Below are 26,356 nucleotides of genomic sequence, written 5' to 3' on the forward strand. Positions count from 1 at the left end.
GCGCCATATCTCCGGCATTCCGAACCCCGGCCCCTAAGAGGAAAAAGACATAAGCATTAGCGCTTGCTGCAACAAGACAATGAACATTATTATTAAGCTTGGACTTTTGAACTTGCAGCAGAACTTTTGCAGCGCCTTACCTGAAAAGTCCAGCTTACCTGAACTCCCATCAATCCCCAATCCAGTGAAGTAACCGGGTTTCAACGCGCCCCTGCATCAGAAGCAGGATGGAGAGCTCATCCTTCCTGACCCTAAGGTGAGACTTCACTGGGAATCGTGGAAGGGTATCGTGGAGGGTTGGAAGAGAGTGGGAGGCTTGAGCATAACTCAGCGAGTAGGTAATACTCCCTTTTCACGCACAGGGGAATCTTCCTGCGAGCCAGAGAAGCCAGAGTAGAGGGGCCTTTCCTGTCCATCTTCAGAGACCTGCGCTTCACCATTGAAGAAGCATCAGCACTCGAAGCCAGACCTGCGCCTCCGTGGGAATCAGGTGAGCGTTACACTTTTTTCCCTTTAACATCTTTTTGCTCATCCTTCTCAGCTCCTTCTTTCCTCTTTTTCCCATCCTCTGGTCTTCTACGTCTCATCTCAGCCTCTTTGTTCTCACCTCCTTTTTACCCTCCTCTTCCTCCTCATCGACGCTCCCGAGTCTGCTGCTCGAGCTCCATATTCCTAACTCCTACACACTCCCTCCATTATGTACCCTTTTTAGAGTTCTCCGCGTACGGGCCAGGGCGTTGTGATTGTATGTAATGTGTGTGTGGAACGAGCATGTATTGTGATTTAATTGACACTGGCTAGATCACCCCTCGCCTCTGCTTGACAAGGTTAATAATCATATTAATATTGTGTTCTTATATAGCGCATCATGCCAGACTCCTGCAGCTTCTGTGCGCTGTAATAACAGATGTTCATGCTCCATTGTGTACGATACTTGATTTATCCTATGAATGATCAAAGTCTAAGTCACACTTGTTACTGAATTTAGAATTGCCAAGTGTAGTCTGCCCTTGTGTCATTGACCAACGCATTACTCAAATAGTTAACCATCTTTCACCATGTTACAAGAGCAGTACTTGCCATTTTGGATTCACTTGGTTTACACTACATGTTCTGTGGTGAGACAGGTAGAAGAGTCTGACAACGAGATGTTTTTCAGAAGAGCATTGTTTAACTTAAAGATAACCCCTCACCTAGCCCTATTGCTATGAGGGACTGTCCTTTATTTCCATGTTAAGGTGCTTATACGAATGTCTCAACAAAATAACCTGTCCAAGCCTATATCGAACTGGCCCTACCACTAGAGAAAACAAAGGAACAAAATCGGCAGAGATCAGCAGTTGGACTCGGTTGCTCTGGAAGCTGACTTCTTTCCCCAAACAAATGTCGATGTCCAACATGACCCTTCTCTGTTTCCACCAAAAGAGCCTCTGAGCCACAGTCTTGTTAAAAAAAAATAATACAAAACAACCTTAAACTCTGTTGGTATAGAGGGGATATTTTCCTGCCTTCACTGTCCTTGCTCCCCTGCACAATCCTTGCAGAACAAAATAATTGTTTCTTTGTCGGAGCAGTCACAAAGTAAACGTTTGTCGTGTTCACTTAAATAACAGTGATGATTTCCTGTTTATCTCCTACCTTTGATGGCTAAACTTCAGAAGTTTATATCCTACGTCTTGTATTTTTCTTTTTGAGTATGGCAAATAAATCTTGAAGTCGTTACCAGACTATCTCTCCTGGATTGATTGATATGCCCCCCCCTTCTTGTCACAGTTCCTGGGAGGGGTCTCTAATCCATTATATTTGTGTGTAATACCTAGGTTTTCTTTCGGTCTGCTTAATCTTTTCAAGCACCTTCTTTTCTGGTTTGCACTCTTCTCTCTGGTTCTCACCCACTTCGTTGATGTGCTCATTTCGGATGGCTTTATCCCTTGTTCTGACTCCCTTTCTGGATGTGGGATATTAGTTTCCCTTCCTCGGGCCGGTGGCTGGTTTTCTGAGGGGAAACAGGTTCCCAGTTTTGATTCATTGTTTGGTTTCTTTGAATAACTATGCTTTTCTGGTATCTTCAAATTGTATTCGGGCCAGCTAGCCCTCTGACACCCTGTTCCTCTGTCCCTCTGAGAGGTTCGCTTTCAATTTTCAGAAATACACTTTTACTGTGTCCCCCTTTTGGATTTTAGTTGGAGTTCATTCAATTTGACATCTGTTTTGGATGTCAAGAGATGTATTCTCAGGCTGATACCTGGTGACCTCAATATCAAGTTATTTTTCCCATTTAGCTTACTAGGCTTGGATGTCTGACAGTATGCCGGTATGTACGACTTGCACCTCCTTTGGTCACTCTAATTTCTTTGTTCCCTTTCTGGGGTACTCTGTCTCTCTCTGTGGGTTTCACATTCAAGTTTCCGAAAGATCTTTAATTCGTCCACTTTTTTTGACTGGTTTGATTATTTTTTTTTTTTCTCTTTAGTTTCTATATTTGTTTTGTAACAACTTTTACCCTTGAGATATATTGTTAATTGCACTATACTTTCAGCGCTGCAGAACATGACCGCCTGCTTCCCTCTTCAGTCATCACACTGCTTATCTGGGATCCCACTGTCTTCTCTCCTGTGACGGGTGGTGACTCCATCGACTACCTCTTTCCCTGCAGGACGCAGGATTTCTTGCAACGGCTTCCTTCCTCCTGCTTGGCAATCTAATTCCTTGTGGCTTCTGCTGGTACTCTCGGTCCGATAGCTAGGATCCTCGCTCCCCCAGCAGCTCTGGATTTGGTGTCATTCCACGGGCCAATAGTCGACGTAGCATTGGTGGTCCCACTTTCAGTGTGTGCCAGTTCCGCGCAATAGAGCAGCATCTGCTCTGATAGTAAAGTCTCTGCTTGCTGGTGTTCAGGTCAGCTCTCCCTCTGCTGCGTGTGTTATTTATTTGTAGTTTTTTACAGTGAGAAGCACTGTCCCATTGGTCGTGTGAACTTAAGTGTTTGAAGGGTTCAACATACACATTGGTTCTGGGCATAGACCCCGTTGATCATCACAATGGTCAATTCTCAGGTAGGCGGAAAACATGGAATTTAAGGGAGACCTCATTGTCTTCTGAGATTGGGAGTCCTTGTTCCGTAAGGGGGAGTCACTCCCAGTGAGATTCCACTTGCTGAAACCCCTTGGGAAGGTTTTGCAAAGTGTGCTCACCTCCCTTGTCTCAAAAGGGATGAATTCCCTTGGGGAGAAGGGACACATTCCCGGCATTAATCACATTTCCTGCAACCCTCTGTGGCTGCCTCTCCTCGCATCTCCCTGATTCTCAGTAAGCCGCTATTCTTAATTACCTGTGAATATTTGCAGAATATCACAGGGAACATAGTAGAGCCAGCGGACCCTGGCGTTCCTGGGTTTCACAAACCTCTGACATTGAGGTTTACACCACGTAACTATTCATTGCCTCATCGCATCGTATCAGAAACTATTTTGACATTTTGTGCTGTTTTCAACAGAAGATTGTTGGCGGATTTGTGGCATGGTTCACAGTTCATTACCTGATTGCAGTGGAGATAGATTTCGCTCCGATTGATCCTCTGGGGTCGAAATGCATTGGCCAGCTATCACCAAGATTAATATTTTGTCATACTAAAGAGATGGGTATTGAACATTGTGTGATTCATGTCACAAACTATAGACCAACCTTTACCACCTTTAAGCAATAAACCCTGGGGGCTTAATGTTAGCCCGAGGCCTTACCATGGACAAGGGAAAAGGGAACTATGCATAGTTTCTTCTCTTTTTCCATGGTGCTCATTACCGGGTCAGGAACCGTGTTTCAGGCTCTGACAAGGGAGCACAAGGTAAGTGGGTGAGGGTGTGTTAGGGATGGGCGAAAAGGTTGCAGGAGATCGTGGAAGGCTGACTTACCTTCTTCCTGGTGGGGTAGATGGTGGCCTCCTGCTTCTGAGGATGCTCTGAAAGAGTTTTACCATGAGTTAAAGCCCCTTTGTTCCGAGCATTCTGATTGGCTGGGAGGCCGTGCTTCTTCTCCCCCTCCCCATGGCCCTCATTGGTTGGAGTTCTAATTGTGTAGTAATGTCACTACCATGATTATGTATCACGGAGCATTGTTGGTCTTTTTGGTCTTATATTTACCCCAAGGTGTGCTTTTGGGGTCAGGTTGTGTGCACCACATACTTTTAATTAGTTTAACTTGCTTAAACAATTGTGGTGGTGCTCAATTCTTCACCTTCATTTCACTAGTAGGTATAGAATACTAGCATTTTAAGAACAAAATTAAGCTGATTGGATTCAGGGTCAGAGTTATCTTTGTCAAATGGTCAATCAAGGGCTGGTGTGTCTGTGACCTTCAGAAAAACATCAGTTGGAAAAAGTTTTGTACATACAGGATTTACAAACCAGCGCACCAAGCGTACAATGAATACCGGCCTCAAATGGTAACCAATTAAATTGTTCTATCAATTAGCAGAATAAATGAAATGTGCCCTTGCCACAAATTAAGCTGAATTTAAAAAAATGAGCTGAATTAAAAAAAAGTTATCCTCTGTACACATTTTTGAGTCCACCCAGAGTCTACACTCCGGCGTCTCCAGATCTTACTTTTTAAAACCAATTTCTGCTCTCCGTTCTCTTACTTTCTTTGCCTCTGCCTCCCCATAACACCTTTGGTTCGTATTCCAGTTGCTATTCCATGACCTTTCCTTCTCCCTGTAACTATAATAACCGTACTTAACCCCACCACAGATCTTTCAAAGAACCTTTGTCGGTCTGTGGAATGCTTGTTCGCTCAACAATAAAGCTCACTTTGCTCTTGACCTGTTTTCCCCGTTTTCACTGACAGTTTTTTTTTTGCTTTACTGAAACCTGTCTTTCTTCTACTAATAATGTAACACCTCACGCTCCTCTGGCTACGATGGAGGGGTCTACATTCTAACTTCTGTTGCTCCAAATTCTCTCCCGCCAGGTTTGCACCTACCTATGCCTTTGTCCTTTGAATACCACTATGCTGATGCTTCTTCTTCACCCCCCCCACCCTTTCCTTTCTGGTGATTTACCGCCCTCCAGATCCTGTCGCCACATTTTGTGACGATCTTGATTCACTTATTTTCTGCCTTCTACTTTTTGACCATCCTTTATTTCTTGTAGGTGATTTTAACATTCACCTTGCTTCTACTCATGCCTCTGTTCCTTTATTTTCTATTCTTGAATCTTACTGCCTGTCACAAATTCCCAATCCCCTTCTCACATCTCTGGCTCCTCTCTGGATCTAATTTTTCAAATGACCCTCTTTTCCCCCCTCCTCCCCCTTCAATCTGGGTTTCGTCCCCATTATTCTACAGAGACTGCTCTTATGGCTGTATTGAGTCTCCTCTCTTCACGCTATGCTAAACACTCCTCATCTGGTACTCCTTGATCTGTCTGCAGCTTTCAATACCATTGACCGTTCTATTCTACTCTTTCTCATCTTGATCTACAGGATTCTCTTTTGAATTGGCTTCAATCTTCTCTCCCTGACTGCACCTTATATTTCTTGGACTGGTCGATGTTCTCATCTCCTCCCTCTTTCCTATGGTGTACCCAAGGGTTTGTTCTCGGTCATCTCCTAGTCTCTTTCTACACTTTCCCCAATGGTTCTATTATTACTTCCTTTGGCTTTTCTTACCATCTTTACGCAGATGACTTGCAGATCGTTCTTTCCTTTTCATCCTTCTCGCACTCTATTCACTCCTCCTTCCTAGCCTGTCTGTGATGTATCCAATCTTGGATGCCTTCTCACTATCTACATCTTAATCCATCAAAAACGGAAGTTATTTTCATTCCTCCTCCTCCTTCTTCCATCCTCTATCTCTTTTCCCCCTTCTTTACTCCGTCACTGCTTCGACTTATCATGGAGTTATTTTTGACTCCTCCCTCTCATTTTCATCTTGTACTTCTTCTATCGCCCATAGGTACCTATTTCAGCTTTTCAATGTCCATAAAGCTCGCTAGTTCTTAACCTTCACTGCTTCCAAAATACTAATTTTGTCTTTAGTCTTTTCCCACTTAGTCTATTGTTCTTGTTTAGTACTTGGTTTCCCTGTCTACCGTCTTGCTCCTCTTCGCACTATTTATCATTCTTCGATCCATTTTCTTTGTACTCTTTTGCTTATGATTCTATTTCCTCTGCTTTGCATTCTCTTTGGTGGCTGGCTTTCGAAGCCCTACTTCATTTTTAAATTCTATGCTTAGTATTCAAATGTCTGTGGTCTCGCTCCCCTCTATCTCTCCTCCTTAGTCTTTGTATTCTCCTTCCCGCTCCCTCCATTGGCAGCCTAAAATTATACTGTATTGCTTAAACTCTGAAAATAAAATAAACTCTAATAAAAAAGAAAAGTTAGCTTTACCCACGTTTTTAAATTTGAACTGGTTTTAATTCAAACAAAAATCGTAAGCCTCTGAGACTCCTGCTTATGTGGCCTTGACTGTGATCGTTGGGCAGGAATTTTGTATGTAGATAAATCTTTTCTGAGTTAGCATGTTTGTTAAAAGGCAGCGTCATTTTATGAAGCAGAGCTTTTGTGTATATGTTTGGTGCACACTCACTAACATGCATGCCTAGTGAAATTCAGAAGGTGCAATTTAGTGCACCTGCCGTAGATATTTTTGGTGTAACATAATACAGTAAGAAGTTAGAATTAAGCCTGGTACAAGTCCAGCTGTCATCCTTCTGCAGTTGATAAAGCTGCAATCTTTGACTTGGGTAATAACTTGTATGAATAAACCACGGGATAATGCGTTTTGTGGGCAATGAGTGAGCCACAATTTCAAAGGCCTGGTTTTTGCCAATCTTCAGACATGGTTTTATCATCCATGCAGCAACCAAACCTTTGACAACAGTCCTTTGTTTACCTCGTGAACCATACATTATCTGCATTACTAATTTAATGTAAAGTTGACGATTGAATGCCACATTAATATACATGATCTATATGCTTTGTGTCGTTAAAACAGTTGTCTGACGCCTCTGCTCCAGATATCAGTCTGAACCATCAAAACAATTTTAATGTTCTCCCTTTCAGTTGACTGCTCATATGTAAGCAGCAGAGTCGCCTGGTATATAAAAGGCCCTTTGTTCCGATTGGAGTAATGTTCCCTCTGCTATTGTCCTCAGTTCTTTGTATTCTTAATATTGCAACACCAGCTGACCAAGAAGTTTTAAGCTGCTCTAGGGAAAGGTTCAGCCATTCCCGGTAAAAAATCGTGGCTGAGCATTTCAATTAAACATTCACTAAGCACTTCAGGCACCCCATCATCCAGTAGGATTAAACAGTATGTTTAGCTGTGTGGTGGACAATCTGGACCCTAGGAAAATAAATTGAAAGAAACATGTATCAATATAATTGCAAATGGTTTACACCACGCTGACACTGGTTCAAAAATAGATCAACATTGAGGAAAACCACAAAGCTGGTACTGTATATATGCTTTTATAAACTTAAGTTGGACATTAGAAAGAGGTACTCCAATGGCTGAATATTGATAACTTTTTTTCTGAATCAGAAGTGCACCTGTTCCCCAAAACTATACTGTTACGGCAGGACTTTCTTCACCAGGAGCAACATCAAGGTTGATGGCTTGCTCTCAGCTCTGTAAAGCCTCTATGTAACTCTTGTTCCGATAATTTCCTCTCTTAAGAAGCACATTGCATACCCAATTCTTACATTGGGCTGGTGCAGAAATGGATCCTCCTAGTTTCCCATGAAAGGTCTGTTGAAAGAAAAAGTAAATCCCAGTAATATGGTGATGATATCCGAAATTTGTTCGGCAAAGGTTTTTTAATAATCACTTTGCTGAAATTGTCTTTGTCTAATCCAACAAATGTCCACCCAGCAATCTGCCTCTGCTAGTGGTCACGTTAATGAAGCCAACACCAACATTCTGTAGATGGAGCTGCTTTTAACCAACAACCTATTCGTTTGTAGCCCCATTTATAAGAGACCGAAGCAGTGTCTGAGAGCAGGATGACAGTCTTCTTGCCCTGATTTAATTCGGACTGGTCTGCAGCATCCTGCACAGTGTCGTTTATGTTGGTCAGTAACCTAATAGTCACCAGTGGTTTGTCCTGATGCAGTGTTTTTGCTTCCTTTTTGTGCTAAGACTTGACTCGCTGTTAGGTATGTAGGGCACATTGTTATCTGGTGATCTTTTGAACTTAAATGTTTCCAATGGCTTGGCTTCCAATTCTACTCTTGTGCCAATGATAACCAATACTCTTATTTCCTTGATGGGTTCTGAAGTCCACAAACGGGCACTTTAAGGAGTGTTTGGTAAGCTAGGTAGTGTATGGTTGCAGAGGTAAGACTTGGACACAATGCTATTAGAGTTTTGGATATAGACTTGTATTAATAAGTGGACTTCAAAATGCCTCTCTATTCGTACGGCTAAGAGGGGTTTTCCTACCTCAAAGGAAACTACAGAGATTCTCAGGACGTCTGAAAGTAAAGTCTGTCCCTGTCTGTCCTAAAAACGTACTTCTGCCCCCAACACTAACAGTTGGATATAAATGTTCAGGGGTACTCTCCTCACAAAGGAAAAAGTGCTCTTTGTGTTTTCAAATAACTGAAAAATTCCCAGCTCTGCCGGCTGAAATAAAGTTGTTACAAAAATAATGTTCCAAAGTGTAAAGTTCCACTCTTAGGGATGTACTCCTTTCCCCCAGCTTCGTTCTTTTGTTAGGTCTCTGAATAATTGGCGAGGAACTGTTGTCTGTTCTCACAGTTCTTATTTCTTACTAGCATGGTATGCTCTGTTTCCAATGTTAGGGTTTTGGTTCTTCCCCTAGCCGTCTTTGATACAAGTTAGGAGGAACTGTTTATTGGTTGTACAGTTCCTGTATCCTACCAGCTTGGTATGTTCTGTTGCCAAGCTTTAGGATTTCTGTCGTTTTGATCCTGTTATTGTTCTCTCTCATACGGATGTGAGTCCCAAGCTTGCAATGCTTTGTGTGACGAGTTTGGTTTCCTTTTTAAACACATGGTTATCTTTGGTGCTATCCCTCCAAGTCTCAGACCCTCCTGGCTCTAGACCTTGGTATCACATGTGGGTGAGTCCCAGACTGGCAATGTTTCACTGTTACGACTTGGTTCACTTCCCTCCATGTGTAATTTGTCTTATTCATTTTAGAGTTGCAGACCTCTCATGAAATAGGTAATGGTCTCTATCGTTCTCCAATCCCTCTTGGCTTTGAAGTTTGGTTTCTCTCACTTGTTTCAGGGTCCCAGACCCTCATGGTTTTGGGTGCCGGTCCCAGGTGTATTGAATTGGTGTGGTTCACTCTCCTGTCAAACATACAACTGTCACTTATTTGGTGTAGGTAGTGCTCCAGATAAGATTTTGAAGTGTGAATATTGTACACCCTATTTTTTTAAACTTGGGAGTAAAATGTTTTTATAGAGTAAAAAAAGCAAGTTCCATTCCTAAGGGAGTATTTTATAAGCCAGTAAAAAGAATGTTTAACTATAAAACAGAATGCATTCTTAATACTACTTTGCACCTAGTTATTCATATTCTCTTCACTGGCTCCTGGTTGCTGCAAGGATCAAGTTCAAAACCCTCTGCATCATTCATAAGGCTGCCCTTACTAAATATGCTCCCTCTAGACGTCTACACTACTCTGGTACCAACTCTGTCAAGCGTTTTGCTAAACGGAGGGCCAGAGGTCGATCGCTTTCCTAAGCTGTCTCCCTATTATGGAACAGCCTCCCCCTTCGTCTTGAGCCGACTTCCTAAAATTCCGGAAGCTCCTCAAGACTTTCCTTTTCAGCCCCTCCTTTCTTCCCTCCTTTGCTAATCTCAGTCGCTGTGATTGGTGACCAGGGCCCTTGTGTGTCCTTCGGGCGCTAGCCTCCCACACCCAATCCCCTGCAGCCTCTGACTACACTCTGCACTTGTCTTGGCACTTACTGACCTCCGCCACTGTAGGCCTGCACTTACCCATCTGTTTTTACAGATGATGGTTCTCTAGCACTTCCTACTCTGGGCACTTACACCTGCTGCTCACTTACGAGCATAGGCACTCCAGCACTTACCCCTCTCTCCCTCTTCTCTCTCTGCACTTGCAGGCTCTGAATGCCCACAAGGCCTAGTAGGTTTGTCTTTATCTTCCATTTTATCAATAGTTTTTCTATCCCATGTTCCCTCCCTGTTGCCCTATGAACACAATTTACTTGTAGAAACGCCTAACAAATGCATAATAAATTAATAAATAAACATTAAAAGATGCATCTGTATCTCTTCGAATCAGGCAGCAATAATAGTTTTTTCCTGTGGCACAGCGTGTATTACTTGTCCAAACATATTCGTGCCGCTGTGTGGCTGAAAGCAGGGAGACGAGCACCTTATGTGACTGTTTCCTATTTTTCTATTGGGAGTATTGTTACTCCCTATTTAAATTTTTTGGGAGCATTTGCCTTTTTTAGGGAATAAAAGTGGCTGATGCACCCTTTATCTGTAGGGCTGGGTGTAGGGTCTTAGACCCCTCATTTGTTTCAGGGTCCCCCCAATCCTTGCGTTTATGGGTGCCGGGTCCCAGACATACACAGGTACATTGTATTTGTTTTGTTCTCTCCTGCCAAACATACAACTGTCTTTGATTTGGTGTAGATTCCCAGCCCTCATTCAGTTGGTTCAGGGTCACCAAACCCTTGTGGGTTTGGGTGCGGGTCCCAGACTTGCACAGGTGTGTTGTATTTGTTTGGTTCACTCTCTTGTCATTATTTGATGCAGTGTCCCAGACCCTCCTTCTCCTGCTCTGTAGCCCACCCCTGCGCTTCCCCAGACCACCTACAGCTCCCGGGCGTTCCGCGTACCTGCTTGCCTCCTTTGTGGAGGTCTCAACGGGCCCCGTGCAGCTGTCTTCTTAGAGAAGGCTCCAGCAGCATTCGGGCGACCAGCAATTCGTTACGCCCCTGCCTTTCACCTTCCACCGTCAGAACAGCTATGCTAGAATTCTGAGAGAACGGAGGGGTCGCCCAATCCAGAGTTGCAGATTTCTTATGGAACATTGATTATATGAGAACAACCAGGTCCTGAAGATGACACGAATACCATTAGTCATTGAAACTGGTCGACCCATTGTGAACATGGTGATATCCTTAAAGTTGTTAGGATACACTTGTTACATTTTGCTTACACCTGTTCCAATAGACTGGCTTCTCCAAGCATTTTAACTTTAATGTTGGTCCTGCAAAAGGGATGCTTTGTTTGTCTTTTAACATCCAGGAGTGACCTATAGATGCTCCTCGAGCCTGTCACCTAGATGGTTAAAAGTGATGTGAAACTCCCCTAGGCAGCACGCATCTTGAGAACACTTATCAGACAGGACTAACTAGTACACTTGTCTGAGATCACCCCATTTGGATTGTAAAAAAGTTTCAGAACTTTTTCATTGTCTCATTGGGTATCGGGGACAGCCTTTTCTCATGCTATCCCTTTTAGATAGGTGGCGCACCACCGGCAACCTAGGGAGAGCCCCCCCCCCCTTACAGGGTGAGGGTGTTCTTCTTTGCGAGGGACAGCTTGTGTGGTCTTGAGGCATTTGTTTCTTCCAGGAAGCTCCAGCAGCATTCGGGCGTCCATCTCCAGTGGGGTCTGCAGCCTCATTGCAGAGTAAGGAACCTTCCCGGCCGCGTGTTCGGTTGTGGTTCTGCGTGTCGTCTCTTGTCCGGTTCTGCTTGTCCTCTTCAGGGGACGCTCTCCCTCTCACGTATGCTGTTGTTTGAGCCTGAGCACCTTTGGAACTCCCGCGTTGGATTGATATGTTCCTTTAAGCCAACTGCGGGCCTCTGGAAGCTAGACCGCTCATTCGGTTGCTCATGAGTGATCTTTGTACTCCTGGCCATCTTCCTCAGTTACCTGAAAAACATTTTCTATTATCAACATTGTTCTGAACGTCGATTTTGGCTATATGCATTTTCAGTGTTATGCATGTTGGTTTGACGATATACGTTTTCAATATTATTATTCAGGTCAGTTTGGGTATATGCATAATACGTCATACTGTCTAGGTCTTCAATATTATCACATGGGTTATTTTCTCTAACTTGGCAGCAATACATATTAGCTGTATCGAGGGAGGGAATAGTAGGAATTTGTTTTGGAAAAAGGGTAGGCACAGGTAAAACGAAGCGATACTGCCTTCCCTGGTGGCAATCCTCCCCACTACCATAGGGGTTTTCATTCTCCATGTGATCCTCCCTCTGTGCACCACCCCAAGGGGGATTATTTTACGGTGGAAGCACCGCCCTGGCCCCATGGGAAAGGTCTCCCTCGAGGAAAGAAGGGGTGGCATCCTTTGATTAGTCACAAGAGGCTTTAACCAACCTTTGTCTAAAACTGATGTGACTAAGGTCCCTTTGTTGGGGGCATCCACAAGCAATAGAACACATTCATACTTCACTCCCACTGTCTTTGTCAAGAATCTGGGATTTAAGATCAACACAGAGGCAGAGCAAGAGTTGTGCAAGATGGCCGTTTCCTATATCTGCTTTGTGATTTTAATCTGAGATTACGTTTCTGGGGACCTATTGGGATGTTGTTGTGCACTAGCGAGGGGGTGTGGGGGGATGAGGGGAGGTGCCACATGGTGTTTGATGAACGAGGAACCTTTCTGACTGTGTGCAAAAATGAGAGGTGGAGTAAAGAGTGGCGCTCAACAGCAAGACAAAATTGAAGGGGTTCAGGCTGCTAGTCAATATTGCGCACTGCTTGCTGCAGGACAGTAAGAGGGTATTTCCTGTTGGCCCATGGAGGAGCAGTGTTTGAGATCCTGGTGATGGATAGTGTTAGTTGGAGCTTCCCCCGGACTGCCCCCATCCCTGCAGTTATGTCTGCTGGTGGTAGTGATGGTTTAGCCTGGGATGTCATTACTTTGGCACCTCATGCTGTATTGGAGTGGATTGGAATCTCGCAGGACAGGGTGAAGGCACCGCAGGTTGAGGACCTTTGCAGGGCAAGACTGTTCGCTGGTGTTACAATGGGGAGTGCACCAAGAAGCCAATATCCTGGCAGATAAAAAACAAAAAGGACAAGAGCAGTTCCTTCAGTCCTCATCCCGGACCATCGGAAGTAACGTGGATGCAGCAGAAGCACCTCCACCAGATGCAGGTATGCAGAAAGGGCTTCTGTGAGGCATTATTGCCCGTAAGTATGATGTAGCATATTGTGGAGATGGTAGAGCGATTAGTTTCCTACACTCACTGGCAAATGGAAACACTGGTCGTATACAAGGAGCCGAGCAAGGTATGCTGGCTGCGGGGTCCCAGATAAAGACCCAGATAGTATGATTGCAATTGGCAGTTAGGGGGTAGCTAGGAATTGAAATACCTAATAGTGGACTCTGTGGTGATCCTCGATTGGAAATTCGAAATTATAGAACCTTTTAAGTAAGCAACAAATGTGCAGTTGTTTAATGTCTTGTATCTGGTGATGGCTGATTGAGTGTGACATTACAACAGTTCCTTAACTCGGGAGCAGTGCTGCGACACAACAGTAAGCTCTTTCAGTCGGACAGCATTTCTACTTTTTTTGAGGTGCAGTGTCCCCTCGGAGAGCTGATGACAGTGATGCTTATTTTCAGGGACCCCGAGTTGGGGAGAAGGTTTTGGGGCAGGCAGCCAAATGTAGTTATTGGAACGGTAAGCCCAGCAGATTCTCCTTTTTCCAGGCCTGTACACTTGGTCAATGCACAAACATGATCAAATATTGAAAGGCATGAAAGGCATGAAAGGAATTGGCTGTGAGGGCGGTCTGGTACCTGGCTAAATTGTGAGTGGGCTGCACTGGGCCGCCCTTTTGTTCTTTGTTAAACCAAAAGCCGGTGAGACTTTTCTACCCGCGGTTTCTTCTGGATCATGGTGGTCGGGATGAGTGATGATGCCCCTTTCCTTGAGGTATTTTTGAGATTTTCTCTGTATTGGTGTAGTAGCCTAGCAGTGATTAGTAGTCAGTATTTTTGCATTTGTCAGACTGCATGTATTTTTAAGATTTCATGGGGGAAACGTTGATTCTTTTGCTACCCTCCCTTGCCCCAACCCACCTTTATCTCCCTTTTGCTCCTTTTTGTTTTGTTTTTTCTCTTTCATTATTATTGGTCATTTATATTGCACTTTATGCTTGACTCCTCCAGGTTCCAAGTGCAGGACCAGGGACTGAACCTGCGTGACACGGCATATTCTTGTTCCGAAGGCGAGCATGTTGCCCCTGCGCTATCCTCCCCTCCTAAACTTGTTCAATGTAGATATATACTTTTTCTTCTCTTTGAACTTTCCTGTGCTTTAGATAGGAGATGAGGTTATTACTTAAAATTGTTGGGTAGCTTGAGGTTTTTTTGGAGGGCTTACGGTTTTGTATGTGTTGCCCAACTTCTAATAAAAAAGAGATTAAAAATATATTTAATGAAGTTCCCATAATGGATCAAGAGTCAATCTCAACCATATTTGCACAACAAGTGATGCATGCACAGAATCAATCCTCGAACCAATCAAACTGGCTGACAAACATATACCAGGTTAACCAACAAAGCAAGCAAGAAGGACATGTTGGGAAAGGAGCAGGAGTCTCCCACACCTCATGCAATGTACAGACCAGAAAGGAAGTGGAGCAGGGCTGGAGGAGCAGAGTAGATTGGTGATGAGAGAAATTCAAAGGTCTGGTTAGTGTATGTGGTTTTTCGGGATCTCCTTGGTACTTAGACTTGCACAGATACCTACCTTACACATTGCATGTTCCAGCAGACGACGCAACTGGGCTGCAGGAGATCTGGAAATGAGGCGAAGGATTTGTAGATCGTCGACACGGAGATGCAGCACAATCGTCTGCCTGTTCTGGCCCATCCTACAAATCGTCAGTGTGTCAACATTCAAATCAGATGCAGATGACATTGGAAGGTCAGCAGGGTGCAATTGTGAGTCAATGACACAAATACTCCTCCCTCAGTGAATACTTAACTTCACTTTCACACGTCACATCCACCATCCACCTCATTCAACTGAAACGTTCAGCTGTAAAACTTAAGTGTGCACACGAAAGCTTCTAAGACCCCTACTTTGAACTGTACTTGTTCCTCTTTGAGGCACTCCCCATGACCCATCCAAAGCCTTCTCAAGCACCCATTGTTGCTACTCTTGGAGAAAACCAATAGAACGTTGAAATGATTGTGAATCATGTGTAAGTATGTTTATGGATTCAGAGTAACTTAACCATGAGTTGGTTACTACTTCTTCAGCATGAGTTGGTTACTACTTTTTCAACGTGTTAGTGAAACTTACTCCTGGGATAAACATTGACAATCTGTCCAAAGTGTCTCTTCTTATTCTCTTAAATTCTTTACTTTTAGGCTAACGCATTTTGAAGCAGCCACAAGGCACTGTTGGCATTATACGAAAAGCAACAAATAATGACATTGTACACGTTTTGGCGATGCGTTCCTTTGGCTGAAGGTCATATACAAAGTGAACAAATTGTCTCAAAATATGATCTTGCATGTGCAATTCAAAGATATATTCAGACTCTTGAATTGTCGATTTGTTTACCAATTACTTTCATATTTAAATGTTGTGATTTTTGACAATGGTGTTGTGTGGTATATTGGTTTCCCTTGAGCTAGTACCCCCACACGTGTTTCCCCACTCACAGCAGCTTCATCAGGGGCACTAATATTGAACTCTGTTCTAAAACACAATAACAATAGAACAAAATCAAATTCAAGAGGTTGCAAGTCAATTATACAAGTTATGTATATTGATTGACTGTAAACGCAATTTGTTCATAGTTTTTTTAAAATATTGCGCCTTTGCTGGGAGACAATATTATAAAGGGCACATGGAGTTTGTGTACTGTAGATGGTTACCTTGCATTTGTATAGTGCCTCGTGGTGAAGGTTTCATTGTTACTGTCAGACTTCTACTGTTTATCAAATTAAAAGGGTGCAAGAATGAAAGTGTTTGCCAACATTTAAAAAGTTAGCTGAACTCCCACTTAATAATGCATTTTGGTAGTTATTTATAATCTAATGATTAGACATCCGCTCTACCCGCCTCCCCCCCCCCCTCGCCCCCACCTGTTTGCCATCGCTCTCTCCTCTCATATCCTTCTATTTTTGGGAATGTCGAACGATCTGGCGCTCTCCTGCAACACGTGATGCTACTGTTTACTGGTGTAGTGCAGAGCTGCCCATTGTTTCACATGTTAAAGGGCAACCTTGTGTTGGGATTTAACTTAACAATTGGAATTGCTGCTGGGTTTTCCTGTTGTGCACCATCCATCATCAATCGGGAGTAGCTTGCATGAACAGCTCACCACCGGCTGGCCCCGTTCTCGTTGTCTCTTTGCATGCCTATGGTTTGCAAACATATTCATTCTTCCGCCTGTCTGCAGTGCACGAACAGGCTGGTTTGCTGCACCCAATCCAGCGCTCAGGGAACAGCGTTATCTGATGGTTCACGATTCCAAGTTGGACAATGATGGAAAGCTTTTCTTTTTTTCTCGAAAGGCGACAACGCTGCGCGCATCGGCCACGTGTCTTTACGGGTTCTTATTTTAATGTCAAACTCTTTGGTTTTCTCGCAGGTGAATTCAATTCAGAATCAAATGCAATCCAAAGGAGGTTACGGAGGTGGCATGCCGGGAAACGTTCAAATGCAGCTTGTGGATACAAAGGCAGGATAACCGCCTAAGGAAGCTTTTCCCGTAAGTATTGTATCCAATCGGAAAGTTCAGCTTACAAAATATTCAACTTATTAAATGGATCCTATACAACATTGTACAGACCTGGGAAGGAATAGGGCTGGAACAAGACGGACCTGCGCCCCTGCACACATGGTCTTGCCTGAGCGCGGTTCCATATAGACATGAGGCCCAACAGTTTCGTCTTTTGTGTAGTCATGGGAAAGGATGCATCGAAATTAAATTAGCTGGAGATGAATTAGTATCTATGTGAATTATGTGGGAGTGTTTCTGTGCGAGTGTTTCTGTGGAGGTGCTCTGCTCATTGATTTTTCTTTTACCGATTGTGTACTTATGTATTGCGCGTAAGGTACTTACAGTGCCTGAAGTGTGATGGGTTCCATTCTTTTGTTCTTTCATTTATTGAGATTTTATAATGCGCCTATACACACGTGTTTCAAGGCGCAACAAGATGAGGGGAGTTGTGCTTGGAGGCAGGTTTAATGTAGATCCTCATGACATGGTTAATCATGTTCAGAGTGTTGTAGATGGAGAGTTGAAGGTTAGTAAGGTGGCGTCAAAATCAGCAACTGACTCTCGCTTCACAGGTTGAGTGACTGAGGAGACTGGCAGCGCAGGCCGGGCCTTAGCTGGGGTACCCAAGAGGTTCAGGTGAGGGGACCGGACCGCATAATCAGATCAGGAGAGAGGAGTAATGCAAGGGTTGGAGATGGGATGTCTGCAGAGATGAGAGCATCCAAGGTTTGTTGGACCGTAGCTGAATATTGAGGAGGAGAAGCTTGGAGGTGGAGGCCAGGAGAGAAGAGGTGAGGTCAGCCCACTCTGAGAGGGAGTAAACCTGGCCAGGGATCCTGTAGATGGTGGCCAAAGTCGGAGAGAGGACAGGGGAGACACCAATCCTGCAGATGAGGCATTTGAAAGAGGAGTAGGCCTGAGTGGGAGTTATAGTAGCAGGGACCCATTCTGGGATGATCGGGACCGCTCTGCCGCTGAAACGGTTAGGCCTAGGCTTAGAGAGGATCTTGTAACCCTCGGCGAGGAGAGTGTCAAAACTCATGAAAGAGCTTGTAGTGACCCACATCTCAGTGAGAGCGAGGACATCTAGGTCGATGGTCTTCAGGGAGGTGGCAGATGTCAGAGGAGTGTTTGACGGCAGAGCAAGAGATGGGGTAGCGAAGTGGAGCAGGTTGCCACTTCAAGGTCTTCTGAGGAGGGGTACAGGAGTGTGGTACACCCATCGGAGGTGGGAGAGGGGCCAGAGGGGTGAGTGGCAGGAGGAGTGGTGGCTTGAGAAGGGAGGACATTGCTGGATCTATTTTTCTGGTAAAGTTTAATAAAGTGCAGCTTTCTCATTTTGGTGTTCTGTAGCAGAGGCACTGATTTAGTTTAACCCAAAGCCTTGAACAAAGCCCCTCTCCTGTGCAGTGAGAGCAGGTGTGTTTCTAACATCCAGGCACTGGCTCCTGCACTTGCGGCATATACTCTGTGGATCAGAATCCACTGTAAAGATGGCCGCCGCCATCCCCTACTCGAACCCTACCTCCTGGAGCATTGAGGAACCACAAGACAACATCCAGCCTGCTGATAGGCTGAGGCCCATGACTAATTACAGCACTCGGCTGAGCCGGGCCCTCTACAAAGGCCTCAGTTCAAGGCCCCTGTCTATCTGATGCTGCCACTGATTAAGAGATATCAATTTCTAGACTACACCTAACTGTACCCCGTGTCACCCCCATATGGTCAGAGGTCCAAGACTCCTCCATTCAGCAAGACCATGAGGTAAGATTCTTAGTAGCCCTCCCACCATGCTCGTGGCCACCTTGGTGATACCCTCTGTTGGTTCTGACGCCCACAATAACCAGGGGCACATACGAGCCCCAAGTATTCATTCAGATCACTATGGCACTTTGCCGAAACCCACTTACTTCCTACCCTCCTCCGGATACTAGCCGCACACCCCTGCACCTCCACCAGCAACATACCCACGGCTCTAGCCACCAGGTCCTGCCTTCCCCTGTGCCCCCCCTCGTGACTGCCACACAACGAGCACAACTGCTGCACCATTTCGCCATTTGCTACGCCTCTCCTATAAGCCGCGTGGTCCTTGCTCGCCCCCTCGCCAATAACAATCTCCAGGAACTGCACAATCGCGCTTCATGGGCCGCATGCCAGAACTCCTTGGATCTCCCACATCTCTCTCCTACCTACTGCAACACCCTGTAACCAAATGATATCCTGTCACCCCACCCTACTTAACACGCCTACTGCTAATCCTAATGCCTCAGTCCTCCAAACTAACCTCAATGCTGTCTGCACATCACCCTTGCCCGTTACCTCTGTCTTGCAACCCTCTAATTGTACATCTAGCACACCTAGTTATCCTTATAAGCATAATGCCTACCACTGCTACAATGCCAATGCTGTTTTCATGCTCAAGGATACTACATATCCTATGTCTAATGCAACTGTTGATGTCTTCTGCAATGCAAAGGGGTAGATCAGTAGAAGCACTCCCTAATATTATATAGTTAGAGATTGATTTGCTCAATGATGTGTAAAAATGTAAATATTCTTTTGAGGTGCGGGGGAGGAAACGTGAACCTGGCACAGGATCACAACAACCGTATAAGAAGAAACAAAAAACGAGGATCCAAAGCTAGGAACCCTCCCGTCCCCTGCACTCTATCATAACTCCATCAAATGATGGTTCAACAATTTTTAAATGCATTTGTTATAGTTAACCAATGGTATTCTGATTAGGTTAGTAGTAAGACTGAACACTCAGTAATTTCGTAAAAACCCAGAACATGGGGGGGTTTTAATTAATGTCACAGTAAATTCACCATACAGACATGGAGTGAAAAAGCCAAAATGAATGTCTACAAAGAAATATAAGAAAAGTAAACAGTGATAGTCCATTTATATAATTTATGGCTGACGTGTTTCGGGATACATCCCTTCTTCTTGAGCCTATTGAATTTGGACTGAAAAACATAAAAAAAAACAAAGAAAAATCGTTTCAATAAACCTAGTATACACATGTTTAATGCTAAACACAGTGGTCCTTATTAATCCCACATCGGATTTCCATGTAGAGGTATATCTTAACTCGTACAGTTCAAGTATAACTGACTGAGGTATACATAAACGTTACTCCACAGTAAGGGGTCCCAACTGTGGCTAATGCACCAAGCAAAATCCATAGTTTACATCAAAAGATAATTAATGGAAAAACAGTAATTGCCTGTGAGAAACATCTCTATGAAGTGTGTGCCAAAAGGTGGAGAGTGAGTAAACCCTAAGGTTTGATGAACTCGTGACTATCAATTCTTCAATTGGTGTCTTCCGCAATACCACTGTTGACCAATGTACTATTGAACATGTTGTTCCTCTAGATATTCCTCACACCGATCAATCCTCCAAACACTCAGCATTCACCGCAACTCCTATTCCTCCTGCTCACCCTCCTACTAAAAAGGCCACATCTACCCCGTCCTCCGCGTGGAAGGCCCACGACCACTAAACTACCCTCAGCACCATTCCCTTGGCTGCCCGCCCTGACCTGGATTGGTTTTCTTACGCCACATAGTAGCCAAAGAATCTTCCCCCAAACAGCCCGCGTCACCTACTAAACCCCCCAAACTCAGACCCCACACTCCCACAGGTCTTCAAGACCATGGATACCTAGTAACTTGCCTAGGCCCAGCCCGGCTACACAGGTTATGCTCCAGATTACACAGCCCCCATTCCCAGCCAGAGACCAAGCTCTTAACCACCTCCATCCCCCCAGAGGAGCACCTAGCACCCTGCCTAGGCTCAGCCCGTTGACACAGACTCTGTTCCAGACTGCAGAGCCCCCCTCCCACCTCCAAGAGACTAAACACAACTGCCCTGAGAACCCCCACCCTACACCTTCTCCTCCCATCACAACTACCAGCATACCCCTAACCCCCAATACCCCATGATCCCCTACCCCACCTCACCAAAAACCTTTGCTTGCCATCTGGTCAATGCTTGCTCTATCTGCACACACACCTCTGACATCCACGACCTCCGATTAGCCACCAACCTGGACCTACTAGACATATCCAAAACATGGCTACATGAAGCAGCAGGACCCCCTCCTATCACTTGCTCTACCCATCGGGTATTTCATTCTACGTGGTGACCGACTAGACGACCTGGGAGGAGTTGCAATCATCTCCAAATCCACTCTCCCCATTAGAGCCTCCCCCTTCAGAGTCTACCAGGCTACGAACGAACTACTGGGCAAGATTGAATCCTCCCCCCAAACTACCATCAATATACTACTCTTCTAGTGGGTTAGATACAGATAACTGCGCGCTATTCTCCAAACTCAAATAGTATCTACACAAAAACCAGCAGCGAAAATCTTGATAACATGAACCACCCATCAAGGTCCAAACTGGGATAAATAAATTTGTAGAACTGTTACGAGACAATATTCGCGCTCTGGTATAGACTACTTTCCTTTTAAAAAAGTTAGTTGAGACAAAGCAACAATATTAGAACATAGGATGGTTAGAGTAACTGTACAATGTCTTAGGATAAACAATATCTTGATTTGAGAAAGTTAAGTTTTGTATTTAATTTCTCTTAGATCAGCAAAACGGCCGACACGTGTTTCGACCAGCCTGGTCGTTATCAAGGCAAAATCGAAGACTTAGTAAGCTTGAATCTTAGGGACCAGTCTGTCCCGCTTGAAAAAGTGTGTTGTCACTCCAGTGGTAGTCTCAAATAGACGTGGCACAAGATTGTTTTTATATCATTATTGGGTTCGTATAATGAGTCTCTGGAAATCAAGAAATGTTATACGGTGGGTTAAATCCCGATGCTGAAACATGCCGGCTGTTTTGCTGTTCTAAGAGAAATTAAATACAAAACTTCACTCAACTTTCTCAAATCAAGATATTGTTTATTCTAAGACATTGTACAGTTACTCTAAACATCCTATGTGCTAATATTGTTGCTTTGTCTCAACTACCTTTTGTAAAAGGAAAGTAGTCTATACCAGAGCGTGAATATTGTCTTGTAACATTTCTACTACTCTTCTACCTCCAACCCTCCCACACTGGCGTCCTGACACCGACATCCCCCTACTCATTGCCCCCTCCTCAAGCCAAATACCAAAATCTTACTCCTAGGAGATTTTAACTTGGGCTTCTAAGACCCCGCTTATCAAAAGGCCCCTGCTCTCACAGCTACCCTCAAAGAGGTGATTTCACCCAATTGGTCCTCTCACCCACCCACGAAAAAGAAAGAATCCGTAACTGGATAACCTCCTGCAACACACTCCTCCAAGTTGCATCCATTTATCCCCCCCCCCCTTCCCTGGGCAGAACACTCACTGATCTGCTTCAAAGTAACCACCTCCACCAAAACCACACCAACAATGGGGGGACCACATGTAAACTCACAGCCGAGCAACTAGTCCCTGCCATTCTAGCCTCTCTCGGATCTGCACCAGACATTGCCACCCCCAAAGTCCTCCTTGTGGCATACAACTCTGCACTACGCTCTACAAACATGCTCTGCTTAAAACTACTTCCCGCAAAAAAAGAAACCCCCAGAACGGGTACATCGACGAACTAGCCTCCCTCGCAAATAAAAACGCACCCTTGAGCGTCTTTGGAGAAAAATAAACCAACTCCATCAACAGAGCTGCCTTCCATCGCTCAGCCGGTACTTGCAAAACAGCCATCATTGCCACCAAAGCCAACGTATAGAACACTAGAATCACTGAAGCAAGCTCCAACGTTAAAGAGCTTTTCAAAATCCTCAGATATCTTAAAACACCTGCCCCATCTGATAATTTCCCAAAAAACGAAGCATGGTGTTATCACATCCAATCAGCCCTTGACACTAAAACTAAGAATTTTAGGGGTAAAGCCATTCTCCAAAAGTCCCATCTACCACCTGCACCCTCGTTCCCTGGGAAGCACCACCCCCACCACCACTAAATCTCCACAGTTCTATTGCTCTACCTTCTCTCCCTTTGAAGTTCTCACCACCATCCAGCAGTTGAAAGCCTTGAACTGTTCCAGAGATATCTGCCCAGCTCATATTGTTAAAATGTGTGCAGAACCTCTGGCCCCAACCAAAGCCAGACTCATTAACACATCATTCAAATCCAACTCTATTCCCAATGCCATCAAAGAAGCCTGGGTCACACCACTTCTGAAGAAACCCACCCTAGACCCCACCAGCTACCATATCTCCTCAAAATTCTGGACCGCACTGCCTACTCACAACTCCAACTATACCTTGGAAACCACAACCTACTAGGCGCCCGCCAATCAGGCTTCAGACACAGCATTGAATCTGCCCTCCTTGACCTAAAGATCCAGCTTGAGCACATCAGAGACAACGGGGAGCTTGCCACCCTCCTCTTATTATACCTCTCAGCAGCCTTTGATTTGGTAGATCATGCAATTCTATACCAACACCTCACCGCTACCATCAACCCCTCCCCTGATGCAACCTTATGGATCAAATCCTTTCTATCTGGCCGATCCACTGGGGTCTTTGTGGGCATGAAGCAGCTGACCCCATCCCTGTCTCCCACTACATCCCCTAAGGCTCCTGCCTCTCCCCCACCCTGTACAATGTGTACCAAGCCCCTCTTTGACCACCTGGATAGCCTTAACATACCATACACCAACTTTACCGATGACATGCAGACTCTTCCAACATTAACCGCATCTTCAGCATCATCCAGGCATGGATGGCCACCAACCATCTGTCTGAACGATGATAAACCAGCACCGTCTCAAACACCTCTGTCCTGCGTTCACCTCCTTCTGCATTGACAAACATTATCCCTGTGTCCGCCCACATCAAAACGGTAGGCGTTTACCTTGATGCAGAACTAAACATGCAGAAACATGTTAAAGCAATCGCCTCCTCTGTGGCTTACTCTAAACACTAAACCGATCAAACTCTACAGAAAATTCCTCACCCTAGCTAGGGCCATGATAGGAAACAGGATTATTGCAATGCCATCTTAGCAGGTACTTTAACCAAAAACATTAAACTCCAATTGCTACAAAATAGGGCACTCGGAGCAGTCTGGGGCCTGAAACGCCCCAATCATATCCCACAAATCCGACGGGAGGGTCACTGGCTCCCCATCAAAGCATGTATCAAATTCAGACTCATTACTACCACCTATCACTGCTTACACAACACTGCCCCCATACCTCATTAACCTCATCTCAAAGAGAAACACCTCTCGGATTCTCCGCTCCTCTTCCACATTGGCCTTGGTCACACCCAGATTTGCCAGAAAGAGAGCCGGGGGCTCTAACTTCACTAGCATCGCACCTGCCCTCTGGAATGCCTTCCTCCAGCATATCCAAGATGACCCTTCCTACTCACTGTTCCAAAAGATAGTAAAAAAACAACCCTGTTTAACAAATATGTGTAACCCATGCCAGAACTGTAATTTGCCTGTTTTGAACTGCCAACTTACCTACTCTGTACCGCTCTCTTAGCACTGTGATACCTCTGGGTCATGGGCGCTACTTATAAATGTAATTAAATAAATAAAATATATGCTAGTGGTGCAACAAATGGAGCATTGGGATGGCATTTTCAGGCTGAAATGTTCAAGGCCTTGATCAGGCAGAAACAAAGACATATACTGTGGGATTAAATAGGGTGCTTCATATTAAAGCTATATTTGCTGGTTATCCACAATCGACTCGGTCCTGTAAGTAAAGACTTCAGGTAAGGCCCGAGATAAATTGGCCCATCGATTTACAGATGCACGCTTGGTTCGGATTTTGTTTGCAGAGGCCTAAACTGTTTTCCTTCTCATGGCATATCCTCACCCTAGCACAAGTTGTACACTCTGACGGCAACCTTAATAGGACTTTGTCCCCGGGGCGAATTCCTGTCTGTTAGCTTGTTTTAGTTGATTGTGGTTGTCAGCTACGGTATTGCATCATTATCTAGATTGCCATAGATAGGCAAGATTTCTTATCAAGAGTTTGTCTTTTTATTCCATACATGAACTTTTTCTCTTTTTCATACATGAATTCTTTCTTTCTTTCTCTCTACACGTGTTTCACCCCTGTTATTGTCACAAGGGATCATCAGGAGAGGTTTATAGCTGTTTTAAAAAAAAAAATACATTTGTTTTAAACACTTAAAAAGAAAAAAGTAAAAAAGGGAAAATAATTTTCTGAAAATGTGATTACAATGAAATATTCTTAGACATCCTGTTTAAGTCTTCTAAAATTCTTCATGTTAGAATTTTACAGTCTTTATAATGGCTTTCATTTTTCTTATGTCAACATTATAGCATTATTGGTAGAGAATTCTATAAAAGTGACACTCACCAATGGTGTATACTTTGGGTTTGTTTTACCAAATTTCAATCATTCAACTTTGTATCTATGCACTCTCTTTGGGCACAACTCTAAGATTCCTTTTGATAGTTTTCCTATTAGAACAAGAAAGCACATATTTTTTGTTAAGGGTTAGATCTTGTCAGATATCCTTTAGATGGCGGTCAAGGAACTTTTAAACCTCGGGGGAATCAAAAAGCTTAAAATGCTTACCTTCTGCTCAGAAGAGATCCGGTTGTGTCTCCCTGGCTCCTTGTTTTGGCGTGCTTTTTTTGTGTATTGCACGTGTTTAAATACGATTTCTGCGTATGATGTCATCACGCCCGAGTTCCTGAGTGTGCGATGACGTCATCGCGTACTCGCATTTTGCGTGCCGGCCATTTTGGATGCCGGAACCTAGCTTGTTTTCTATGTTTATAATTCTTGTTTTAATTTTGTTTTTCGATGCATGAATGGCCACATTTTATGCCCAATACGTAAGTATTTGGAGATTTTTGAGTTATCACTCTATCTTCACTTTGAATTTTTTGAGATCTTTTGAAAGTTTACATGTAGTTTTGACAGCATATTATGTGCAAATTTGAAGTCTTTATCATGGTTTTTTTTTAAATTTCCTTACAAATTTCAGTTTTCCTTTCTAGATCTTATAATTTCCTTAATTCCCTGAGATAATTGCAGGCAAGGTATTTTTTCTAAAAAGATCTATGCTTATTGGATCCTAGTAGAAAAATTACTTGCATATGAAGGTGTTCTATTTCTGAATAACCAGTGAATAGAAGAGATTATAAAAGAGGCTGGTTGATGTGAAATAGAGATGGGATGTAGAACAAATGAAAGATGGGATATATGAAAAGAATGATAGTTGTAAAATAAAAATAAGGGGGAGGAAGCTTTGTGTTAGTAGACAACCAAAACATGTATACTTTAAGCCAAATAATTTTCCAAATTCAGTCCAGTATCATCCTATGTGTCCATTAAGCAGATCCATTTTGATTCCCGTTGTCTTAGGATCTGTTTCTTGTTCCCTTCTCTGGGTGCTACACCGAACGTCTAATCGAACGCGTCTGTTGCAGCTCGCACTATACAGACTCGAACGGTCCCAGTCCATCGTGGTCCTTCAGTCTCAGTAACCGGCCACTCGGGCTCCTAGATACCTTGACTGCCCAGGCGCCGGGGGCATTTCTTGCGACTCCAGCTCCACCTTCTAAGAAGCAAGCACTATCCTCCACTAGTCTTCCACTGGAACTTCTTTTCAGC

At 44.2% G+C, this 26,356-nt stretch overlaps 1 protein-coding gene and 1 long non-coding RNA gene across 7 annotated transcripts in view; one reads left to right on the forward strand and one right to left on the reverse strand.

The window, feature by feature from the left end:
- The window catches only part of CDC42SE2 (CDC42 small effector 2), a 559,740-nt gene that overhangs the window by 521,130 nt on the left and 12,254 nt on the right, over positions 1 to 26,356 (forward strand). For all 4 annotated transcript variants that reach the window (XM_069625631.1, XM_069625633.1, XM_069625634.1 and 1 more), the window contains one exon: positions 16,611 to 16,730. In XM_069625631.1, the coding sequence (XP_069481732.1) occupies positions 16,611 to 16,709 (99 nt within the window). In that variant the 3' untranslated portion in view covers positions 16,710 to 16,730. The remainder of the gene's footprint in view (positions 1 to 16,610; positions 16,731 to 26,356) is intronic.
- LOC138510157 (uncharacterized) overlaps positions 1 to 26,356 on the reverse strand; it is a 169,127-nt gene that overhangs the window by 33,278 nt on the left and 109,493 nt on the right. For 2 of the 3 annotated variants that reach the window (XR_011280331.1, XR_011280333.1), the window contains exon 3: positions 18,815 to 19,711. The exons of the other annotated variant lie outside the window; for it this stretch is intronic. This is a non-coding gene — a long non-coding RNA (uncharacterized lncRNA). Of the gene's footprint in view, positions 1 to 18,814; positions 19,712 to 26,356 lie in introns of those variants that run through there. 3 annotated transcript variants of the gene reach the window in all.

This window comes from Ambystoma mexicanum, chromosome 6p (assembly GCF_040938575.1).
Source record: "Ambystoma mexicanum isolate Mex_15411 chromosome 6p, UKY_AmexF1_1, whole genome shotgun sequence".
In the NCBI taxonomy this organism is placed as follows: Eukaryota; Metazoa; Chordata; class Amphibia; order Caudata; family Ambystomatidae; genus Ambystoma; species Ambystoma mexicanum.